The sequence below is a fragment of the Megalops cyprinoides genome, chromosome 18 (assembly GCF_013368585.1).
Source record: "Megalops cyprinoides isolate fMegCyp1 chromosome 18, fMegCyp1.pri, whole genome shotgun sequence".
Lineage (NCBI taxonomy): Eukaryota > Metazoa > Chordata > Actinopteri > Elopiformes > Megalopidae > Megalops > Megalops cyprinoides.
The window spans coordinates 7,378,754-7,397,288 of NC_050600.1; the positions used below are offsets into that span (position 1 = coordinate 7,378,754).

At 47.9% G+C, this 18,535-nt stretch overlaps 1 protein-coding gene across 1 annotated transcript in view; it reads right to left on the minus strand.

Moving 5' to 3' along the window:
* Positions 1 to 2,746: 2,746 nt before the first annotated feature.
* The window catches only part of poln (polymerase (DNA directed) nu), a 75,777-nt gene continuing 59,988 nt past the window's right edge, over positions 2,747 to 18,535 (minus strand). The window contains exons 20-26 of the mRNA XM_036551802.1: positions 17,766 to 17,848; positions 12,134 to 12,265; positions 8,512 to 8,622; positions 7,765 to 7,843; positions 3,670 to 3,737; positions 3,369 to 3,430; positions 2,747 to 2,839 (exon numbers count right to left, since the gene is read on the minus strand). Coding sequence (XP_036407695.1) covers positions 2,747 to 2,839; positions 3,369 to 3,430; positions 3,670 to 3,737; positions 7,765 to 7,843; positions 8,512 to 8,622; positions 12,134 to 12,265; positions 17,766 to 17,848 — 628 coding nt within the window. The remainder of the gene's footprint in view (positions 2,840 to 3,368; positions 3,431 to 3,669; positions 3,738 to 7,764; positions 7,844 to 8,511; positions 8,623 to 12,133; positions 12,266 to 17,765; positions 17,849 to 18,535) is intronic.

Genomic DNA, 18,535 nt, shown 5'->3' on the forward strand with positions numbered 1-18,535 from the left:
CGGTGGGTGTTGCTGGCCTGACAACAGAGTGACTGTCTGCAGTGATATATCCTGGTTCCTTAGATCCTGCTTTCCATTTGAATTAATTAGTGTTTCTTTCGCTGTAATTTTGGTCTCTGATTTCCTTTTGCGTTTTTTCTTTTCTTTCTTTTTTTTTTTTTTTACAAAAGGGAACATTGTAAAGATGTAAAGAAATGATTTCCTGCATTACGAAAGAAATGGATGTACATACTGTATCAATAAAAAACAAAACACAAGCTCGTATCGGCCTTGCCTCTGAATTTTATTTTTATCACCATAGAAATGTGGATAAAAGTAGATGTATGAACCAGCCACACCACAGGAAAAAAAATCCCTTAAACCAAGGGGTCTAAAGACAGGTATGCTATCTAATGACCAATAGCTTAGGTAGAATCAGTTAATAGGGAAATGAAGGTAACATCATAGACGAGGACAGAGTGACCGGTTTCACATACACACACACACACACACACACACACACACACACACACACACAGACCTCCCTGTGTCTGGAGTAAAGAGACTGGGGAGGCAGCCTACGGTGTGTTGCCCTTGACGACAGCAGTCTCCTCAGGAAAGTTTTTCTGTGTTTTTTTCTGTCCAGCCTTTCCAGGGTTCTAGAACAATCACACTGTCTCGTCAAGTCTCCTCATTTGGAGACTACAGGGAGAGGGTGCTGACTCAAATCAAGGGGCTTATTCTTCTTGTACAGTGCTGTATTGTGTCCCAGGTCACATTTTAGCATAAGGACGCATAAAGCTAAATAAATAATGACAGTGGAAAAAAAAAAACAAAAAAAAAAACGTTTTAACCCTTTTTAGGAAGGAGAAAGGTCAACATGCACCATAATGGTGAAACCCCCCCCCCCAACATTACCAATAATACATAATAATAATAATATTTTTCCCTCCAAATGCATTAAAATTATTACATGCAGTCATTTGCCTTCCGTGTCTTGACTGTAAGCTAAATATAATAAATAAATAAATAAATAAAATTGTTGAGCTGGACTGATATCTGAATGGAAGTATTAGGCAGCTTTGGTCCAGACAGAACCCCACCGGCCTCAGCTGGCTTTGGGATGTCAATGAGCTTTCCCAGCACCCGGAACATTCTCTGCGCTGTGCACAGACCAGCAAGCAGAAGGTCAGGAGCTTTACCCCCCCCCCACTACCCCTCACCACCCCCCACCCCCCACTGTGGGAGGGACGCCTGCGCCCTCAAACAGGGCCAGAGCATAAGGCAGCGTGGTAATGAACTCTGACGAGATTTTAAACCGCATGACCAAAACCGAATGAGAAGTGAATGAAGCAAACAACTAGCTTTCTGTCACCAACATGAGATCACAAGAGTATTTTGGAGGTGAATCTGCTGCAAATGAAAACCATGAGACCTGACTGCTAGTGGCTGCAACGAAAAGACATTAGATGTGACTGTTCAGGAAGCATTTGCTTTTAATTAGATCACTACATTACAAAGTACCAAAAACAAATAAAATAAAAATAAATAACAAAATACAAAATAAATATCAAATATGCTTTAACATGCCAAAGTTGGTTATTTTGACGACTCTTGTGTTTTGTGCTGCCATGACTAAATTGTCATAAGAACGTCACACAATGTTTGGAGTGGACAGCAAAGTTTCTGCAACTCTAGGCCCTCTACAGTACCCAGAGTGAGGCCTATTTGTAGGGAGGGCCCACTGCATTTTAACGAACTGAAACAAGGCCACTGGATGCCAGGAATCCCACAATGCACTGCATACAACACCTCAATCACTGAGAGACATTCATTAGCCACAGTGAAACTGGGTCAGCAGGTCTGATGGCAGACACCATGCATTCACAGCACTGTATGTGTGTGTGTGTGAATGTGTGTGTGTGTGTGTGTGTGTATGTGTGTGTGAATGTGTGTGCTCAAAGTGTCACAAAGCTGTAGAGGCAAAAGGGAGAGGGCTAGCTCAGTGTTGTCAAATGAACTGATTAGGGATTATCATAGTGCTTGTGTGAAGCCCATATTTCAGATATTCATAATGAACTGAAATCAGTAAAGCACCTGCAGATTAAATATGAACATATTAACAAATTCCAGTAGCCAGACTGATGAAGCACCACAAAACACTAATGCCAATTAACCAGAGAATAAAAATCATTAAAAATCAGAGAACAGTTGATTAGATTTCAGCTAGCACTTGCAGTTCATGTATCAGACTTAGCAGAAATTACGCATTTTATGAATCTAATTAATTAATATAAACCGAAAAGGAATATAATTTTAACTTTACAATACTGAATCCGAAATAGACATATTTCTGGATGTTTAAACTTTGAAGCTTGGAATAAAAGTGAGAACAACCCACATCTAAAATACTGGTAGGTACTGACACCCTGCATTCCAACGGATACAAAACCTGAACTGGCAGCAGCTTTACCATCCTTAGGAAGGGAATCCTGTCTCAGAGTGAGGCAGAGGAAGCCTGAGTGGGCCAGGCTGGCCTTGACCACCGCGGAGCGCACAGAAAGCAAGAGCGATGGGAGCGAGGGAAGAACAGAGGGAAATAAATAGAAAATGGGAAAAAAAAAAAAAAAAAAAAAAAGAGGAACTGGTGCAATCCAGTCCCGTTGCCCCCGGATACAGACAGCGAGAGAGGGAGAATTCTGCAGAGCGAGGTGCAGCAGGAGCTGCAGCTGCCCGGTTGCCTAGCAATGAGGATCCAGACAGAGGCTCAGAGAGACGGGGGTGGAGGCGCAGGGGGGAGGCGCAGCTCCGACATGGAGCCCCACGACCTCCCGCTCGACACCACCACCTTCAGGGGGACCTGTGTCGGGACAGTGGGAGACCTGTGTCGGGACATGGCAGGGGGTTTTCTGACCTCCTAGAGTCACCTGGCAGAGGCTGCTGTTCAGGGTGACCTAGTTTACCTCGCTACATTCTCACCTTTCTCACACAGCTGCGTTCTCACTGTAGTGGCTCAGGTGAAGCCCCCTTTTGTACCATAGATTACAATTGAAAAACAATGTACTGTGCAATCTCCCATAGTTTTGATTACAATCAGGTAAGTGGAGCCAAGTTAAACTGACCAATCGACTTCAGGACTCAGTGGAGTGCATTCGTGGTCAGTTGTGCACAGAGGGTTATGGTTTCAAACCTCTGTCAGGGTCCTGCTTTTGTACCTCTGAGAGTGAGGCTTCACCTGTCTCAGTGTTAAATCTGTAGAAGAGGGCCATCTGACAAATGGTAGCCCTCATGTAAGAGGCTGCTGGCACTGCTGAACAAAGTATGTTTGCTGTACAGGTGAAGAATTAAGAAATCACTGACAAACCCAATCAACCAACCCCAATGCAAACCTTGAGATGAACGCCAAGAGAGTCAATGTGCTGTAGAGATTCCATGGAGGTCTTGACCAGTGCTGTCAAATATAACCAGAACCATTAACCATTAACTGGCAAGAAAAATCTCTTCTTCATCCTATTTGTTTTTCTCTGAGTTAATGACAGGTATCTACGCATACACTATTAGTCAAAATGTATCTGGGAAAAAAAAAAAAAACAATAAAAAAAAAAAACCATTAGAGATAAGGCTATAAAATTACTGCTACTGAGATTCTGTTCATCTTTGTCTGGAGCAGAGGATTGTGGGCCGGCTCACCTGCAAAGTCCTCCACTTGGGAGTCCTCCACTTCGAACAGCAGCTCATCGTGTATCTGGGCAACCAACCTGGATATTCAGAGGGATAGTGAAAGGGTCATTTCTCCATTATACAGCATTAAAATGACTACATATCCCACAGAACACCTCTACCACATGCAGCTAATTATGGACACAAACATTATAACTTATTATATTATCAATAGGGAGCCTCATGATGGTATGGTAAACTGAAGCCTGTATTTGTATTTCTGCGCATGCCCACCTAGGCCTCCTTTAAGGATACTTTAAGACAATATGACCTGTAATCTCTACATGAATGATTTAATATAATCAGAACACTAACTTTTTTGACAGGTTGTCAATTCTTTTTGAATCACTAAATGTGTCAATTCATTGCTTATTGCAAATGGTCCTTGAGGAAGCATAGTTTGATTCACTGATTGATGGGAATGGAAGTCAGATCTGAGTACCTCTTAAGGTAGGCCCTCATCCTAATGGGTAAATTGATATGAAGCTGAGACATTGGCTGCATTACAGTACTGGCCTTGGCCAACTCTGACTGAGAGAACATAAATGGGAGTCCTGAAAACAATCTGTGATGAGACACTGCTGTGCCACTGAACATACTTTGGATTTTCAAACCAATAAGCCATGTTCACTGACAAAAAGCAAACTAGTGGACATCTGTTGAGCTCAGGGTTCAATAGCATAGGGTGAGAGCAGCGCAGGGTGAGTGACATACAGAGTGACTAAAGCATAGGATGAGAGTGGTCTAGGATGAGTGTAAAATCGGTTGAGTGTAGCACAGGGTGAAACATTATAGGCTGAGTGGTGTACAGGGTGCATGCAGTGGAAAGTCTGTTTAGTAAAGGGTGCAGTGTAGTATAGGGTGACTGTAGTAAAGACTGCGTATTGGTAAAGGTAAGTACAGTATAGAGCGAGTGTAGTATAGGGTAAGAGTACTTTAGGGTGAGTACAATACAGAGCTAGTGTAGCACAGTCCAAACTCAACACACAAGCATCACAGGGCAACATCAAAGTTGATTAGACGAGCTTTAAGCACCGCCCCCCCCCATTCCCACCCAGTCACGTGACCTTGCTTATCACCACGCCAACAGAACCAATCACACAACACTTCGGCCATCCATCGCCGATGCTGTGACGGCTTTGTTAGTGTTGTCAGGCTGGCTGTAATGAATAGGGGCAGGTGGGGAGACTGGACATGGAAAAACCTAACCCTTCAGCCTTTCATCTTCTTGATTCTCTCTCTCTCCCTCTCTTTCTCTCTCTCTCTATCTCTCTTTCTCTGTCCGCAGATAAATATTCCAGTGAGTCGAGCAGGTAGACAGCATATGGCGTGAGTCAGCCTCAGAGAAGATTGGGAAAGGTGTCTGGCTGGTGACGCACAACTTTTTTACAACACATCTGCAATGTTGCAGGCAGCGAACTGCCTGGCATTTCTTACTGAGCACCTAGTGGGCAATGCATCCCTGCAAAATCCGGTTATGTTAAAGGTGCAATCTGACACCCGCGCTGATATCAAAGCTTTGGGCGCCGTAAGTCAATTACAGTCAACTCCAGCCCGGAGTGCTCTTCCAGTAAGATGCGGCTGACTGCACTTGTGCAGGGCTCTGTGCTGTGTGTGTGTGAGGGAGCATGGGGGAGGTGTGGAAACAGGCTGATAAAGGGCTGCCAAGTGTATGCCCTGATCGCACTGAGGCGAGCAACAAACAGCACATAGCTGAGATTTGGGTGTGTGAGACGCATTAGTGCATGAATGTGTGTGTGTGTGTGAGTGTGTGTATGTATGTGTATACACATGTGCTGGTAGGTCATTAGCTCCTCAGTGCACCCCCCTGTTGCTGAACCCCTGGTTTCCATGGTCACTGTAGCACTGGCTACTCGTGGCTCTTGGCCCAATGAGGAGAACACTGTTGTTCACCAGAGGACACCACCAGGGATCTGCTGCTTAATGGCAGCATGGGGTTGGGAAACTCCCTTCTCTCACGCCTGAAGGTGTCCTGAGTAATCTATGATGCACTTCAATACATTCAAGTTTTATTTTCATACAATGCACAGTTGAGTTACTGCAGTGCTGAGTGACATTTTGTGCTTGGCAATGTTGACTGAAATGTTATGGTACTGAGACGCTGAATGAAGTGTAGTGTTACTGAATTGCTGAGTGAAATGTTGTGTTACCGAGGTGTTGAGTGAAATATTATGTTACTGAGATGCTGAATGAAGTGTAGTGTTACTGAATTGTTGAGTGAAATATTGTGTTACTGAAATGCTGAGATGCTGTGTTACTGCATTTCGGAATGCAATACTGTGTTACTGAAGGTGGAGCCAGATTTTCACTGTACGGAGTTGAGAAGCTGTTTAACTGCAGACAGAGAGAAAGAGAGAGACAGAGGGACAGAGAGGGTGAGAGAAAGAGAGAGAGAGATGGATCACGAAGCAGAGAGGAACGGAAGAGGAGCTGAGAGGGTCTGGGGACAGCGGTGGGCCAGAGAGCCCCGCCCACCCACTCGGGCTGGACGTCACTGTGACGTCTCTGTCAGGAGATCGACACATAGCCTTTCATCCTCCGCGGTGTGACGGTGAGAGATCCGCCGAGCCTGTACGGCAGCCCCGGGGCCCCGGTGCAGAGGGACGGGGGAGAGGAACGAGGAACGAGGACGGGAGAAACTACACAAAGCTGTTCACTTCCTGAGAAACGAGCCCCTCTCATTACATTACACTACGTTACGTCATTTAGCAGACGCTCTTACCCACATAAGTACATCACTATGCTAAGAGTAGTTATTGTGAAGAATTACAAGAGGTCAGTAAGATACTGAGTTAAGTGCTAAACTAGAGTAGAGTGCTTTTTTTCTAATAGAGAATAGAGATAGATAGGATAGATACACAGGAAGGCAGGCTAGAGATACAGCTTGAAGAGATGAGTTTTCAGATTTCTCTTGAAGGCACCCAGGGAGTCTGTTGTACAATTCCACATAAGGGAAGTGGCGGAGTGCATGGAGATGTGCTAAAGAGGGAGAAGGAAGGGGAAAGAGGAGAGAGGGAGGAGGGGCACCCCAACTTGTGGCATCTTGGTGGAGGGGTCACAGGGAAGAGGAAAGAGGGAAATGGAGAAGAAGAGTGGGGAAGACAGGGGTGGAAAGAGGTGAAGAGAGAGCATTCATTCAGTGCATGACTTTCTAACTAACATTCACATGATTTATTATACTTTATTTATACGTTATTGGAGGACCTACGGTATTATTAATGGGCAGAGATGGTTATGGTTCTAGACTTGTGGACTGTTGGGGCAGGATGTAAGTACTGGGGACGGTACTCTTCTTGGACAGGTTCAGTATGCACCCAGCTGAGAATATGGGGTTTCTGACCATATGAAAGACTGAAAATGAAAAAAAAAGAACATAACTCTTCCTAGATGAGGGTTTTTGCGACATGTATGAATAATAGCATCAATTACAGTGTCATTACAGAGGATGGTCGCCTCCGCTCTCATTACCGAGGTTGTGTCGCCTCATTAGAATGGCGGCCTCAAGGTCTCTGCACTTATTTGAAACAGTTTCCCATTATTTTAGGTCTTCAGGCCAAAACGCCGGGCGGGAAAACGTAGATGCTATCATTTACAGAACCTGAAGTGGCGCTCAGAACGGAGCGGTCGTCACTCCGCAGATCAATCCCACACTGCCCGGAGTGCTAACCTTTCCCTTTCATCTCCCGGAGATATGAGTCATCATCCTCCAGGAGATGAGAGAGAGAGAGGGGGGGGGGGGGGGGGGACAGAGAAAGACAGAGAGAGAGAGAGACAGAGAAAGACAGAGAGAGAGAGAGACAGAGAAAGACAGAGGGAGAGTGAGAGAGACAGAGACAGAGAGACAGAGAGAGAGAGAGAGAGAGAGGGAGAAAGGGGGCTGCTATGCCAGATACACACGCAGGAGAACCCTCCTTCTCCGCAGACCAGAGATATGGATATGTGTTTTTTTTTCAGATTTTATATGATCCTCTCGAGAACGGAGGAGCGCGAGGAACAGGAGGAGAAGAATGACAGAGAGGAGGAAGAGGAGGGAGTTGATCCTACCTGGCTGTGAGGGAAGGGGATGAAGACACCAGGGAGAAAATACGGATCATGGCCATCTTACAGAGGTCAGCTGCGGAGGCTGGGGAGAGAGACCAGGGGGTTAGGACCTGACGGAGAGGGGCAGGGAGCAGGGTGAGGAGACCAGGGGGTTAGGACCTGACGGAGAGGGGCAGGGAGCAGGGTGAGGAGACCAGGGGGTTAGGACCTGACGGAGAAGGGCAGGAAGCAGGGTGAGGAGACCAGGGGGTTAGGACCTGACGGAGAGGGGCAGGGAGCAGGGTGAGGAGACCAGGGGGTTAGGACCTGACGGAGAAGGGCAGGAAGCAGGGTGAGGAGACCAGGGGGTTAGGACCTGACGGAGAGGGGCAGGGAGCAGGGTGAGGAGACCAGGGGGTTAGGACCTGACGGAGAAGGGCAGGAAGCAGGGTGAGGAGACCAGGGGGTTAGGACCTGACGGAGAAGGGCAGGAAGCAGGGTGAGGAGCAGTGCTATGTTGTAGCGGTAAGGAGCAGACCTTGTAACCAAAAAGCTGCTGGTTTGACTCCCTGCTGGGGCACTGCCTTTGTACCCTTGGGACCCACGGCTTCAGTATAATTCCGCTGTATGATAATGGATAAAAACTGTAACTAATGTACGTCGCTCCGGATAAGAGCGCCTGCTAAATAACAATAATGTCATGTAAAGTGAAAAGACCAGGGGGGTGAGATCTGCTGGGGCGTTAGGATGGCTCAGCTGTCCCTTGCCTACCTTGGACCACGAAATTGACGGCCTGCCTTTCCGCTTGGTTGCGGACGCCCCAATCAGGAGAGTGGATGTGAGGCAGAGACCGTCGCCGGCCCATTACTGACACCACGTATCCTTGGAAACACAGCCAAGAAAAACAAAGATTCATAGCAACAATCATAAGCAATAATAAAAAAAATATTTCAAGGTGACAGGCTATGAATTTAGATACTGACTTATTTATTTCTGATTGCTCAATTTTGCACATTCAAATAACACTTCTGTAATCGACCGAGATTATACAGGTTTGTTGTGGAATGAAAAAGTTATTACACTGTGTAATCATCATCATAGCATTTTTAAAACCTGTCAATTATGTATGACAACTTAAAAAAAAAAAAAAAAAACAGCAAGACATTCCAACAAGAACATCCCTACAGTATCCACACTAAAATAAAAGGTTTGCACCGAACTGGCAAAAGACACGCGCCCCGCCTTCATAGAGGACTCTTCTCTGCAGAGCACAAGATGTCTGTCTTCAGACATGTTGCTTCCATGCCGCTTCAGGCCAGACGCAGTTGTAGCTCTGCCTCTCTCTGGAGTTGGAGGCTCCAGAGAGAGGCATGCGTAACGTGGCACCAGTGGACAACACTGGCTGTAGCTGCACCCGGCCACAGCTCCCCTTCTCCACGTCTGCCTCAGACATCAGCACTGGATTTCAGCCACTGAGCCAGTGAGCAGAGGAAGACGAGGAGGAAGAGCAGGAGGGGGGGTGGGGGTAAGGAAAGAGCAGAAACAGAGGGAGAATGGCAGGGGGGTGGGGAGAGGCAGAGAGTGCGTGTGCACACGGCGAAGATGAGAGTCTGAGTGAGCCGACCAACAGAGAGCGGAGCCCACACTCTGCCCAGAACAGGGGCCATCTGAGGTAACGACTCAGGAGAGGACCCCTTCACTACTGCCACAGAGCTCTGGACATGGAGGTTTGGAAAAGAAGAGAGCGCTTTTCTGCTAAGCACAACAACGGTTGAAGATCTGTCCTCATCAGGATGCGGTCAGGTTAGGGTAGACCCTCACTCCTGGTGCCATTAAAAAGGGAAGACAGGACAGTGCATATAGGCCCAGTCCCCCTGTTTTTTCTGATACCGAAACAGAACAGACCTCAGCCGATGGGGCGCTGTACTTCACTGATGCTTCATACAACAGTCACATTGCGGCCGTGTATTCCCTTGTTACATGCCCAGTAAGACACTTCAGAGCTTATCTGTCATGCTGCGAGGAGGATCAGCTGCGTTAGTTACTGACTGTAACATGCTGGCACAGAAAATCAGATGCCACAGCAATGACAAGAGGGGTGAGCGCATGTCGGGTCAGGTGACGGGGCGAGGGGCGCGTTGCGAAACAAACAGTCCGCTGTGCATGCCGTTTTTAACCCCGCTCCGCTCCCAGAACCTTCTGCTGGAGCAGGCCCAGAAGGACTGAATGAGGGGGTGAACGGGGGGGGGGGGGGGGGAGCTGTCAGCCGGGTCGAACGGTGACGAGTGCAAGAATGCGGCGGCATCCCACGGCCGGGGGCTTTCCGCTGCCGCACTGATGCGCGGCAAAGCCAAAGATCCCGCCAATGTCGCTGTGCTGCACTTCTGGAGAAAGAAAAAAAAAAAAAATCTACAGTAGGAATCTCCCAGGCCAGTGCATTCCAGGGCCTGGACAATGGGCAGAGGCTTTGTGGGTAAATCCCCCTGGAAAAGCAGAGGTCAGCCACCGTACGAACATGCTGCAAGCATGCTGGTACCACCCCACCCCCCCGCAAACACACATGTGACACGACTCGGGCTTCCACGGTCACAAGGACACACCTGGGAGCTGCGCGGGAGCGAGGCAGCGAAACGCTGAAACATGTCACTGTGTCACGCCCCACTTAGCAGACATGTGCATGTGCGTGTGTGCGTGGTTATGGCAGTTTGTGAGTGCATGTGAGGGCTTCCCAGCACACTTTCCCTGTTGTTCCAGAAAACAGATGCTCCTGTCCAAAACACTACTGTATGTTGTTTCAAGGCGCTGGGGTGTTATATATTCATATTTATGTGTGTGTATGTGTGTGTATATAAATATGTATATGTGCATGTGTGTGTATATATATGTATACATATATATACATGATTTCCTCCAGTAAAGAGGATCATAGGCGGTCACACATACTCGGAGATGAAACCACTCTGACAGGGGAGCCTGATAAATCCTGTGGCCTTGATTGGCTCATCGATGAGTGAGATTAAAGCAGGTTCGCCATCTGATTTCTGACCCATTACTCTCATGTCTCCAGTCAGCGGTGAGCACCCTCAGGGACCGAGTTTTATTGCCTTTCTCGCCTCATCTGAAAACCGGCCTGCGAGGGGGATCATAAATACCGGCCCGAGCTGTGACCAATCTGCAGCCTGCAGCATTAAAGCGGTCTGTCGGTCCGCAATGGATCGATGGCCTTCGAGCCCTGCTCCCCGCGCGCTCTCCAGGGGAGAAACATCGCCTTGCTTTAGGGGGGTTCTGACTCCGCAGACACAGTGCTCTGATGTGCTAGCATTACCGCTCTAACTCTTGAGACCGGGCCCTGGGCCGCTCCCGCTCCGGACCCACCGGTACCGGCCCATACTGGCACTCCTGCTGCCACGCGGATCGTGTGGGAAACACTCCTGAGAGCTGGCAGCGGTAACAACCAGACTCTTCATCGAGCTTCTGTTTGCCACTGGATTCATCACAATAAAAATGTCCAGCATCCCTATGAAGTCCACGTATGTCAATATCTGCCAAAATATGAACACCGGGCTGGGAAGAACAATTTCTAATACATGCTAAAATCTTCATATATTAGAAATGTATGAATTATGATTTGCAAGTAATGCAAGCAAGTAATTTTTCATAATACATTAACACAACATTATAACATAAAATATACTACAAAATATGCATACATTAAATAAGTCAAAATAATCAAAAAATCAAAAATAATAAAATGTCAGTGTTAAACTATTATACACTACATGGACAAAAGTATTCGGACGCCTGACCATTACACCAACAGGGACTGTAATGACATAGTATTCAAATACATATACTTTAATATGGAGTTGGTCCCCCTTTTGCAGCTATAACAGCTTTCTGTGGGAAATTCATTCTGTAGAGCATTTTTGAGGTCAGGCACTGATGTTGGACGAGAAGGCCTGGCTCGCAATCTCCGTTCCAGTTCATCCCAAAGGTGCTCGATGGGGTTGAGGTCAGGGCTCTGTGCGGGCCAGTCAAGTTCTTCCACACTGAACTCATCAAACCATATCTTTTTAGTCCTTGCTTTGTGTACTGGGGCACGGTCATGTTGGAATAGAGAAGGGCCTTCCCCAAACTGTTGTCACAAAGTTAGAAGCATAGCATTGTCCAAAATGTCTTGGCATGCTGAAGCATTAAGATTGCCCTTCACTGGAGATAAGGGGCCTAGCCCAAACCCTGAAAAACAGGTGTGGCCACATACTTTTGTCCATATAGTGTACTTTGGGCAGGTGTATTTTTCTGTCTGCTTCAGAGGCCAAAGGAATGATGCTAGGAGTGAAACAAGGAGACAGTGCTGACACAGACTTTGACTGGCATGTGAGAGAGGCCACACCTTGCGTCCGGCACTGCTGCACGGTCCTCTGGACGAAGCTCTGCACCTCTCTGTACCTCTGAAGGAAGCTCTCCACAAACCGGCTGGCCTGCTCGGCGCTGACCCCCAGGATGCCAGAGAGACGCTCCCGGCCTGGGGACACAGGGTCCATTATGGGGGTAAATTCAATGGCCTAATGCAGGGGGCCTCACTCTCACCAATTTCACACACAGAGGCTCAGAGCCAGTGTCCGGTGACAGGAGTGTTAATCACGTCCTCTTTGTCATTGTAGTCTTTGTCAACGATTGTCTCTGCGCAAATAAACCTCGGTGACACATACAGCGTTGCGAACTCCGCGTAGGCCAAAACAAAGCCCAAACGTTTCCTCCGGGGTAAAGTGGTGGAAAGGATTGTGGAAATGTTTTCGGAGGGTTTACGGTCATCGCGTAGCGTGTGATGTCCTGCCAGACCGCCCCAGCGCCAGGGAGGGAACACAAAGGGCCCCCAGAACGGCGTGCCGTTCGCTGGCGACAATGGCGCTAATTCCCTAACACCCTTCTCCCCGTTCGCGGGCCCGGCGGAGCCAGGTCTAAGCCTGCGGCGGTCCCCTGTGCCCCTGCCCCGGCTGACCTCTACATGCGGCGGTAGCCTCGAGCTCAACATGCCTACGCTGCTGCTCTGCCCTGCCTGCCTGTGTGTGCATACCTGTGTGTCTGTCTGTGCGGTGTCACTCAGTGACAGTCAGTCTGTATGCATGTGTGTCTATGTGGGTATGTCCGTGGGTATGTCTATCTATCTATCTATCTATCTATCGATCTATCGATCAATCTATCTATACACACACACACACACGCGCGCGCGCGCGCACGCACGCACGCACGCACGCACGCACGCACGCACGCACGCACGCACGCACGCACGCACACACACACACACGCACACACACACACACAACAGGCCGGAGCTGCTCCCTGTGCTCTCTCTTTTTGTTAGAGGGGCTATGACCCGACAGACACAATGTTCTGTGAAGCATGTGCGTCTGTGTGGGTCTGTGTGTGTATATATGAGTATGAGAGTGTGTATAAATGTCCTGTGTACATGCGTGTGTGCATGGGTGTGCGTGTGTCTGTGTGTGTGTGTGTGTGTGTGTGTGTGTTCTTCTGATGCCATGCGATGAGGGAAGCAGGGAGCTGAGCGTGGCCGGCCGGCTGGTTTGTGAGGGAGCACCGGGGGGGGTTGGGCAGCAGGAGGACTGCTGAAGTGGGTGTCACAGAGGGCCCAAGCATACGCTCATGTGAGAGACACCCCTCTCTTCAGCGCAGTTAGAGCATGGGGTTAGCCTGAGATACAGACGTGCCTTCAGCGGGCAGATAACGAGAGCCTGTGCTGAGCTTCCCAGAGGAGAGTGAAGGGCAGCAGTCTGTGTGCGGTGCCAGCAGCGGTCAGGTCAGAGCACGCAGGGGCGGCCAGTGTTTCCAGCCTGCTCTTTTCCTGGCCATTTCTCTACATTAGCTGGCCGGTCCCTACCCTGGCAGGGGTCTGGCGGGGTGCTGTAACTGAGCCCCACAGCCCTCGTTCCGATTCTCCTGAATAAACCTTCTGGGAATGTGCATGTGTGTGTCTCTCTACATTCCTGCTAGATGAAGTCACAGCACACTCAAAGGCCCCCCTCTCAGACCAGCGTGCCTCTCGTTATTGTGCAGCCTCATAACGTCTCTTTTATCTCTCCCCCCCCACCCCCCCACCCCAAGAATTTCCTCTTTATCTCCTGACCCACTTGTGTCTGTGTCCATGGCAAATTCCCCCCCAACCCTAGAACTTGCCCTCAGTCCCCAGAGTAGATTGTCTTCCCAAACTGGCTTCCATTGAGTATTCTGTAACCATGGTGATGGGCTCCTCAGCCAGCAGGGTGATTTGCCTGCTTGATCAAGGACCCTCTCTTGCCTTTTTCCTTCTCTCACACTCTTGCTCCCTGTCTTCTCCTCACAGCATCGAAAAAAAAATCAGTTTCCCGCACGTAGCCCTTCCCACAATGCACCACACACCACCTGAGTGGTATTTTGAAACTGAGGGGGATGCATTAACACGAGTTACTGAGTTTCTGAAGATCGCTCTAGTCACCATGCATCACACCATGCATCACACACTGTCAGGGTGACACCAGGCATTAAAAGAAGTGACGGATTTACAGAAAATGCGGTTGATAATTATCTGATAAAAAGTTGGACAGTAATTATAAGAGTAATTATAAGTAATTATAAGAACAGGTGTAGAGATCTTAAAAGCATTTGTAAGTGTAGCTTTTTACTCCAGATTTGGTTTTATCATTAGGAGCTGTGACTGCAGTATCACAAGCACCATCACCCAGAAGCGTACGCTGAACCTCCTTGCATTAAACAAAGCCCCAACTTTGATTTATGAGTTCTGCACCCAAGCGTCTTGGCAGTGGGCAGCATGCCAAAGGTTGCTCTAATACCACGGCATTGATCTGCCTGTAATCTGTTCAAATAAGATTGCGCATCATTTGGCTCCGCTTTTTTTTTTTTTTTTTTTACATTACATCAGTCAGACGTAATTCGATTCCCCTGATATCCTACAGGAATGTCTGCGCAGGCACCAGCAAGGAAAAAAAACCTCCTGCGGAGAATCTCCAGCAAGTTATAGGAGTTAGAGGCAATGAGACGAGCAGTTCATCACAAGCCATCCTCATGCTCGTTTGCAGAATGGCTTTTACAAGCCTGCTCATTCTGTTTTGCAGTCAGCCTCTGATCTGTCTGTGAGGTTAACCTTAAACATGGGGGATCCTAAATTATTAATGTACTCATTTATTTTATTTGCTCTACACTCATATCATCATAATCAGATGTTATCATAATTAGATGTTATATTTTTCTGTCTGACACCTTTATTCTTAAATGTTAAGCTTGCCTGTCTTGTGCTGTAAAGCACTTTGGACTTCAGTTTTAATTTAAGCAGACAAAATTCCCATATCTTTTTGAAATGTTTGAAATTAAACACTTTATCCAACCATAAGAACAATTTCAGGCTATTCACAAATACTGCACTATAATCCAAATATAATCCGAATATAAGGGTCATATTTATTTACGCCTTAAAGTAATCTTTAAAAACAACATCCAGCAAAAAAAATCAACACCAATGTTCTGCATATTAGACAGTCGACAGAAGCTTCTGGAACTACAGAGACACCCAAAGGCTTCTTGTTTCCCTGTAATATAAAAGGAGGTAATGTACAGGGGAAACTAATCAGTAGCATGCATTACTATGGTTAAGGTCAGAGAGCTATCTCAACGCTTCAGGTAAACTGCCACTGTGAGACGCCTACAAAGGAATTCACAACAAAACTAAATCCAACACTGTTAGAGTCTGTTATTAAGAACTTTAAGGTAGAACCACTACCCTGCTGGGAAGAGGTTGTATGCCTTGCTACCATGGGCCGTGAAACAAGTGGTCCAGGAGGCAACTGAAAATCCAAATGCAAAAGTCTGAGATCTCTCAAACAAACTGGCATGTTTAGGTTGCAAAGTATTAAACTGAACCATTTAGTTGCATGTTTGAATGTTGCAAGTTGCATGTATGAATGTCGCATTCATGACCAGTTGCGACAAAGGAGCCTCCTTTGAACACCAGCTCACCAGCCACAAAAGAGATAAGTTGCATTTGCTTAGGTATATCTGACACCCGAAAGCATGTCTCCTGGTCAGATGAAATGAAAGCTGGGCTTACTGGCCATGCTCATCAGCATTATGTTTGGTATAAAAAGTGAATCTTGTGTTTACAATGAACCCATACCCACCGTGAAATATGGTGGTGGGAAACATACCACGACATTTTGGCCAAAACCTCTATTCTCTCTGCTCAACCTGGGCTGAAAGTGGACATTGGCTGGAAGTGGACATTCCAGCATGACAATGATCCCAGGTTTTCATTCACATCTACAAAGTAAACGTTAAATGTCCTCAACTGATCATCATCAGTTCACCAAGCCAAACAATCTGAGGGACCCAGAGCAGCTGTGCCAGGGGGAAGCCTTGGTGAACATCACGTTTTCTGCAAATAAAATCCATTATCTGTGAGTAGCATGTTCCTGTGCAATGGTACTAAGATTGGTACAGGTTAGTACAAGTACAAGTACATTACTTGTAAATTTTCAAAAATGCACACGTATTACCAATAGGGGGCTTCAGCACCAGTTAAGATATGCAATGCAGGAAGTAGGAGTCAGATCTGACTGACGGTCTGAGAGGGATTTTGCTCTCCTTTGCTCTTTCCTGATGCCAAAGGGCTTTGGCACCAAACACGCACCTCCTCACAGCTTTCTCAATCGATTTCAGCTCAATCAGTATTCAGCTGAAGACTGCCGGGGATGGTGTGGGGGGGGGGGGGGGGGTGTCACCCACAGAGTGGACACCAATTTTGTTGGCTTAGCACTGCGATCACAGCCTAACGTCATACTTCACTCCTGTCTCCCCCTCGGAAACGTCCCAGAGGAGCTGAGTGGGCCGTTCTTGGGCAGCCTGCTTATTCAGATAAACCGTAATCGCAGCTCCGTGCTGGAGGTGTGACCCCCCCCCCCCCGCGCGCACGCGGCGAGGAGGACAAGCAGAGGGAACCGGGCGGCGTTCAGCGCAGGATGCCCGATCCATGGGTCGGGGGGGTCGGGGGGGTGAGACCAGCGAGGCTCCCTGAGGAGAGGCGAGCGGCGGCGTTGGTTATAATACACGCCGTATTCCATCTGCCTCGCAGTCCGTGGTCATGGGAGCCTGGGTTTTCAGATGGTCTCCATTAGCAACACCAATGAATGGCTCTCCTCTCTACAGGCTCTCTGCCTCTTCAAGTTAAATAGGTCACAGCAGATATGTTTCTCCTTTCTGTACCGAGGGCCATACTGCGCAAGCGTTCCACAGTCTTTCTATTCATCGATCTGTCTATCTATTTGTTTGAGCGTAATAACGTGGGCCTGCTCACTGTTAGTATATAAGCTATCACTGGAAATAGCCTGTAGTTTTTTTTCCATAGGAGCTAAACAGCAGGAGGGATTTCACCTTCAAAGGCTTTTGACAGTCTTTGAAATCCTGCCTGGTGAAAGGCCCTTTGAGGAGAGCCCAGGAAATATGAATTAATATTATGAGTATGAAGTCCAGGAGAATTGTGGGTAGTGTAGTGGGCTTGTATGTGTGCTCTCTGGGGCATAACGGGACAAGAGGCGAGGGTAAATTGACAGCGGTCCCGATGGGCTCTGGTCCAGCTGACGTTTACATTACATTTTACACTTTGTCATTTAGCAGATGCTCTCATCCAGACCGACATATGAATAACCACTGCAAAGCGCATCTAATAAAGAAAAATACTTAGGGAATGGATGTATGATATTGGATGGGATGGCATTTCCATTTCCCTCTGATGTCACTTCATGATTTACAAGGAAGGGATCAGGAAGAGTCATTCCAACGTTAATGAGCTCAGTGGTCTGTCCAACGGTCCGAATTTGTTGCTTATACCCCGTTTGGTCAATGCAAGGGGACTATTATGCATGGGTCGGGTTGTGAAAGGTAAAGGGACCCCGAGCCATGGGCGTGATGTCACGTGGTTGTGTGAGATGCATCGTGGGTAACGCCGAGAGTGATCTGACCTGCTCCGTACACCACGGAGTAGACGATGCGCTTGGCGTGTTCTCTGTCCTCTGGGCTGAGCGCCTCCTCAGGAACCCCCTTCCTGCAATGGGGGGAGAGAAGAGGCGGATCAGCTTCCTCTCTAACGGCACTTTCTCTGATATGAGTCAGGAGTAATACTAGAGTGTCAGTCAGCCTCGGTCACCTAGGCCAGATTGATTAATTGATTGATTAATTGATTCTTAATCAATCAGAATCTTAAAAAAAAATCCATTGATTCTGTATTTGTGTGGCCATCAGCCTGAGGCTCATCATTGGTGCACCTAAACTCATGCACCTGTCCGAGTAAACAACCAGGAGTCCAGAGATGACGCGCCGCATGTGTATCAACACCAGCATGTGGAGCACAGTCCTGGGTGTCACTGCTATTCCCTGGACAGAGGAACAGTTGGGCACGGTGGCTTGAGTTGACTGACCCCAAGAGATGGACTGAAAAGAGGTCATTCAGCCTTCTACAGCCACCCCCAAAACTCCCCTCCCCCCACCCCCACGCCGCCCACCCCGGCCTCAACAGAACAATCTGGGATTTCAGTTTAGTGAGGCCATGACAGATGTATCCGCATGCCCCGCAGGTTGGCTATTTATGTCAAATGCGGGGGCCGGGGGCAGTGTGGGGTGGGGTGGTGGTGGTGGTGGGGGGGGGTCTGTTCTAGAAGCAAAAGCTGACTTCGGCTGAATCGGGCCCTATTGTTGTGATTGTTTGTGTGCATTTCTGCATGGTGACAATGTG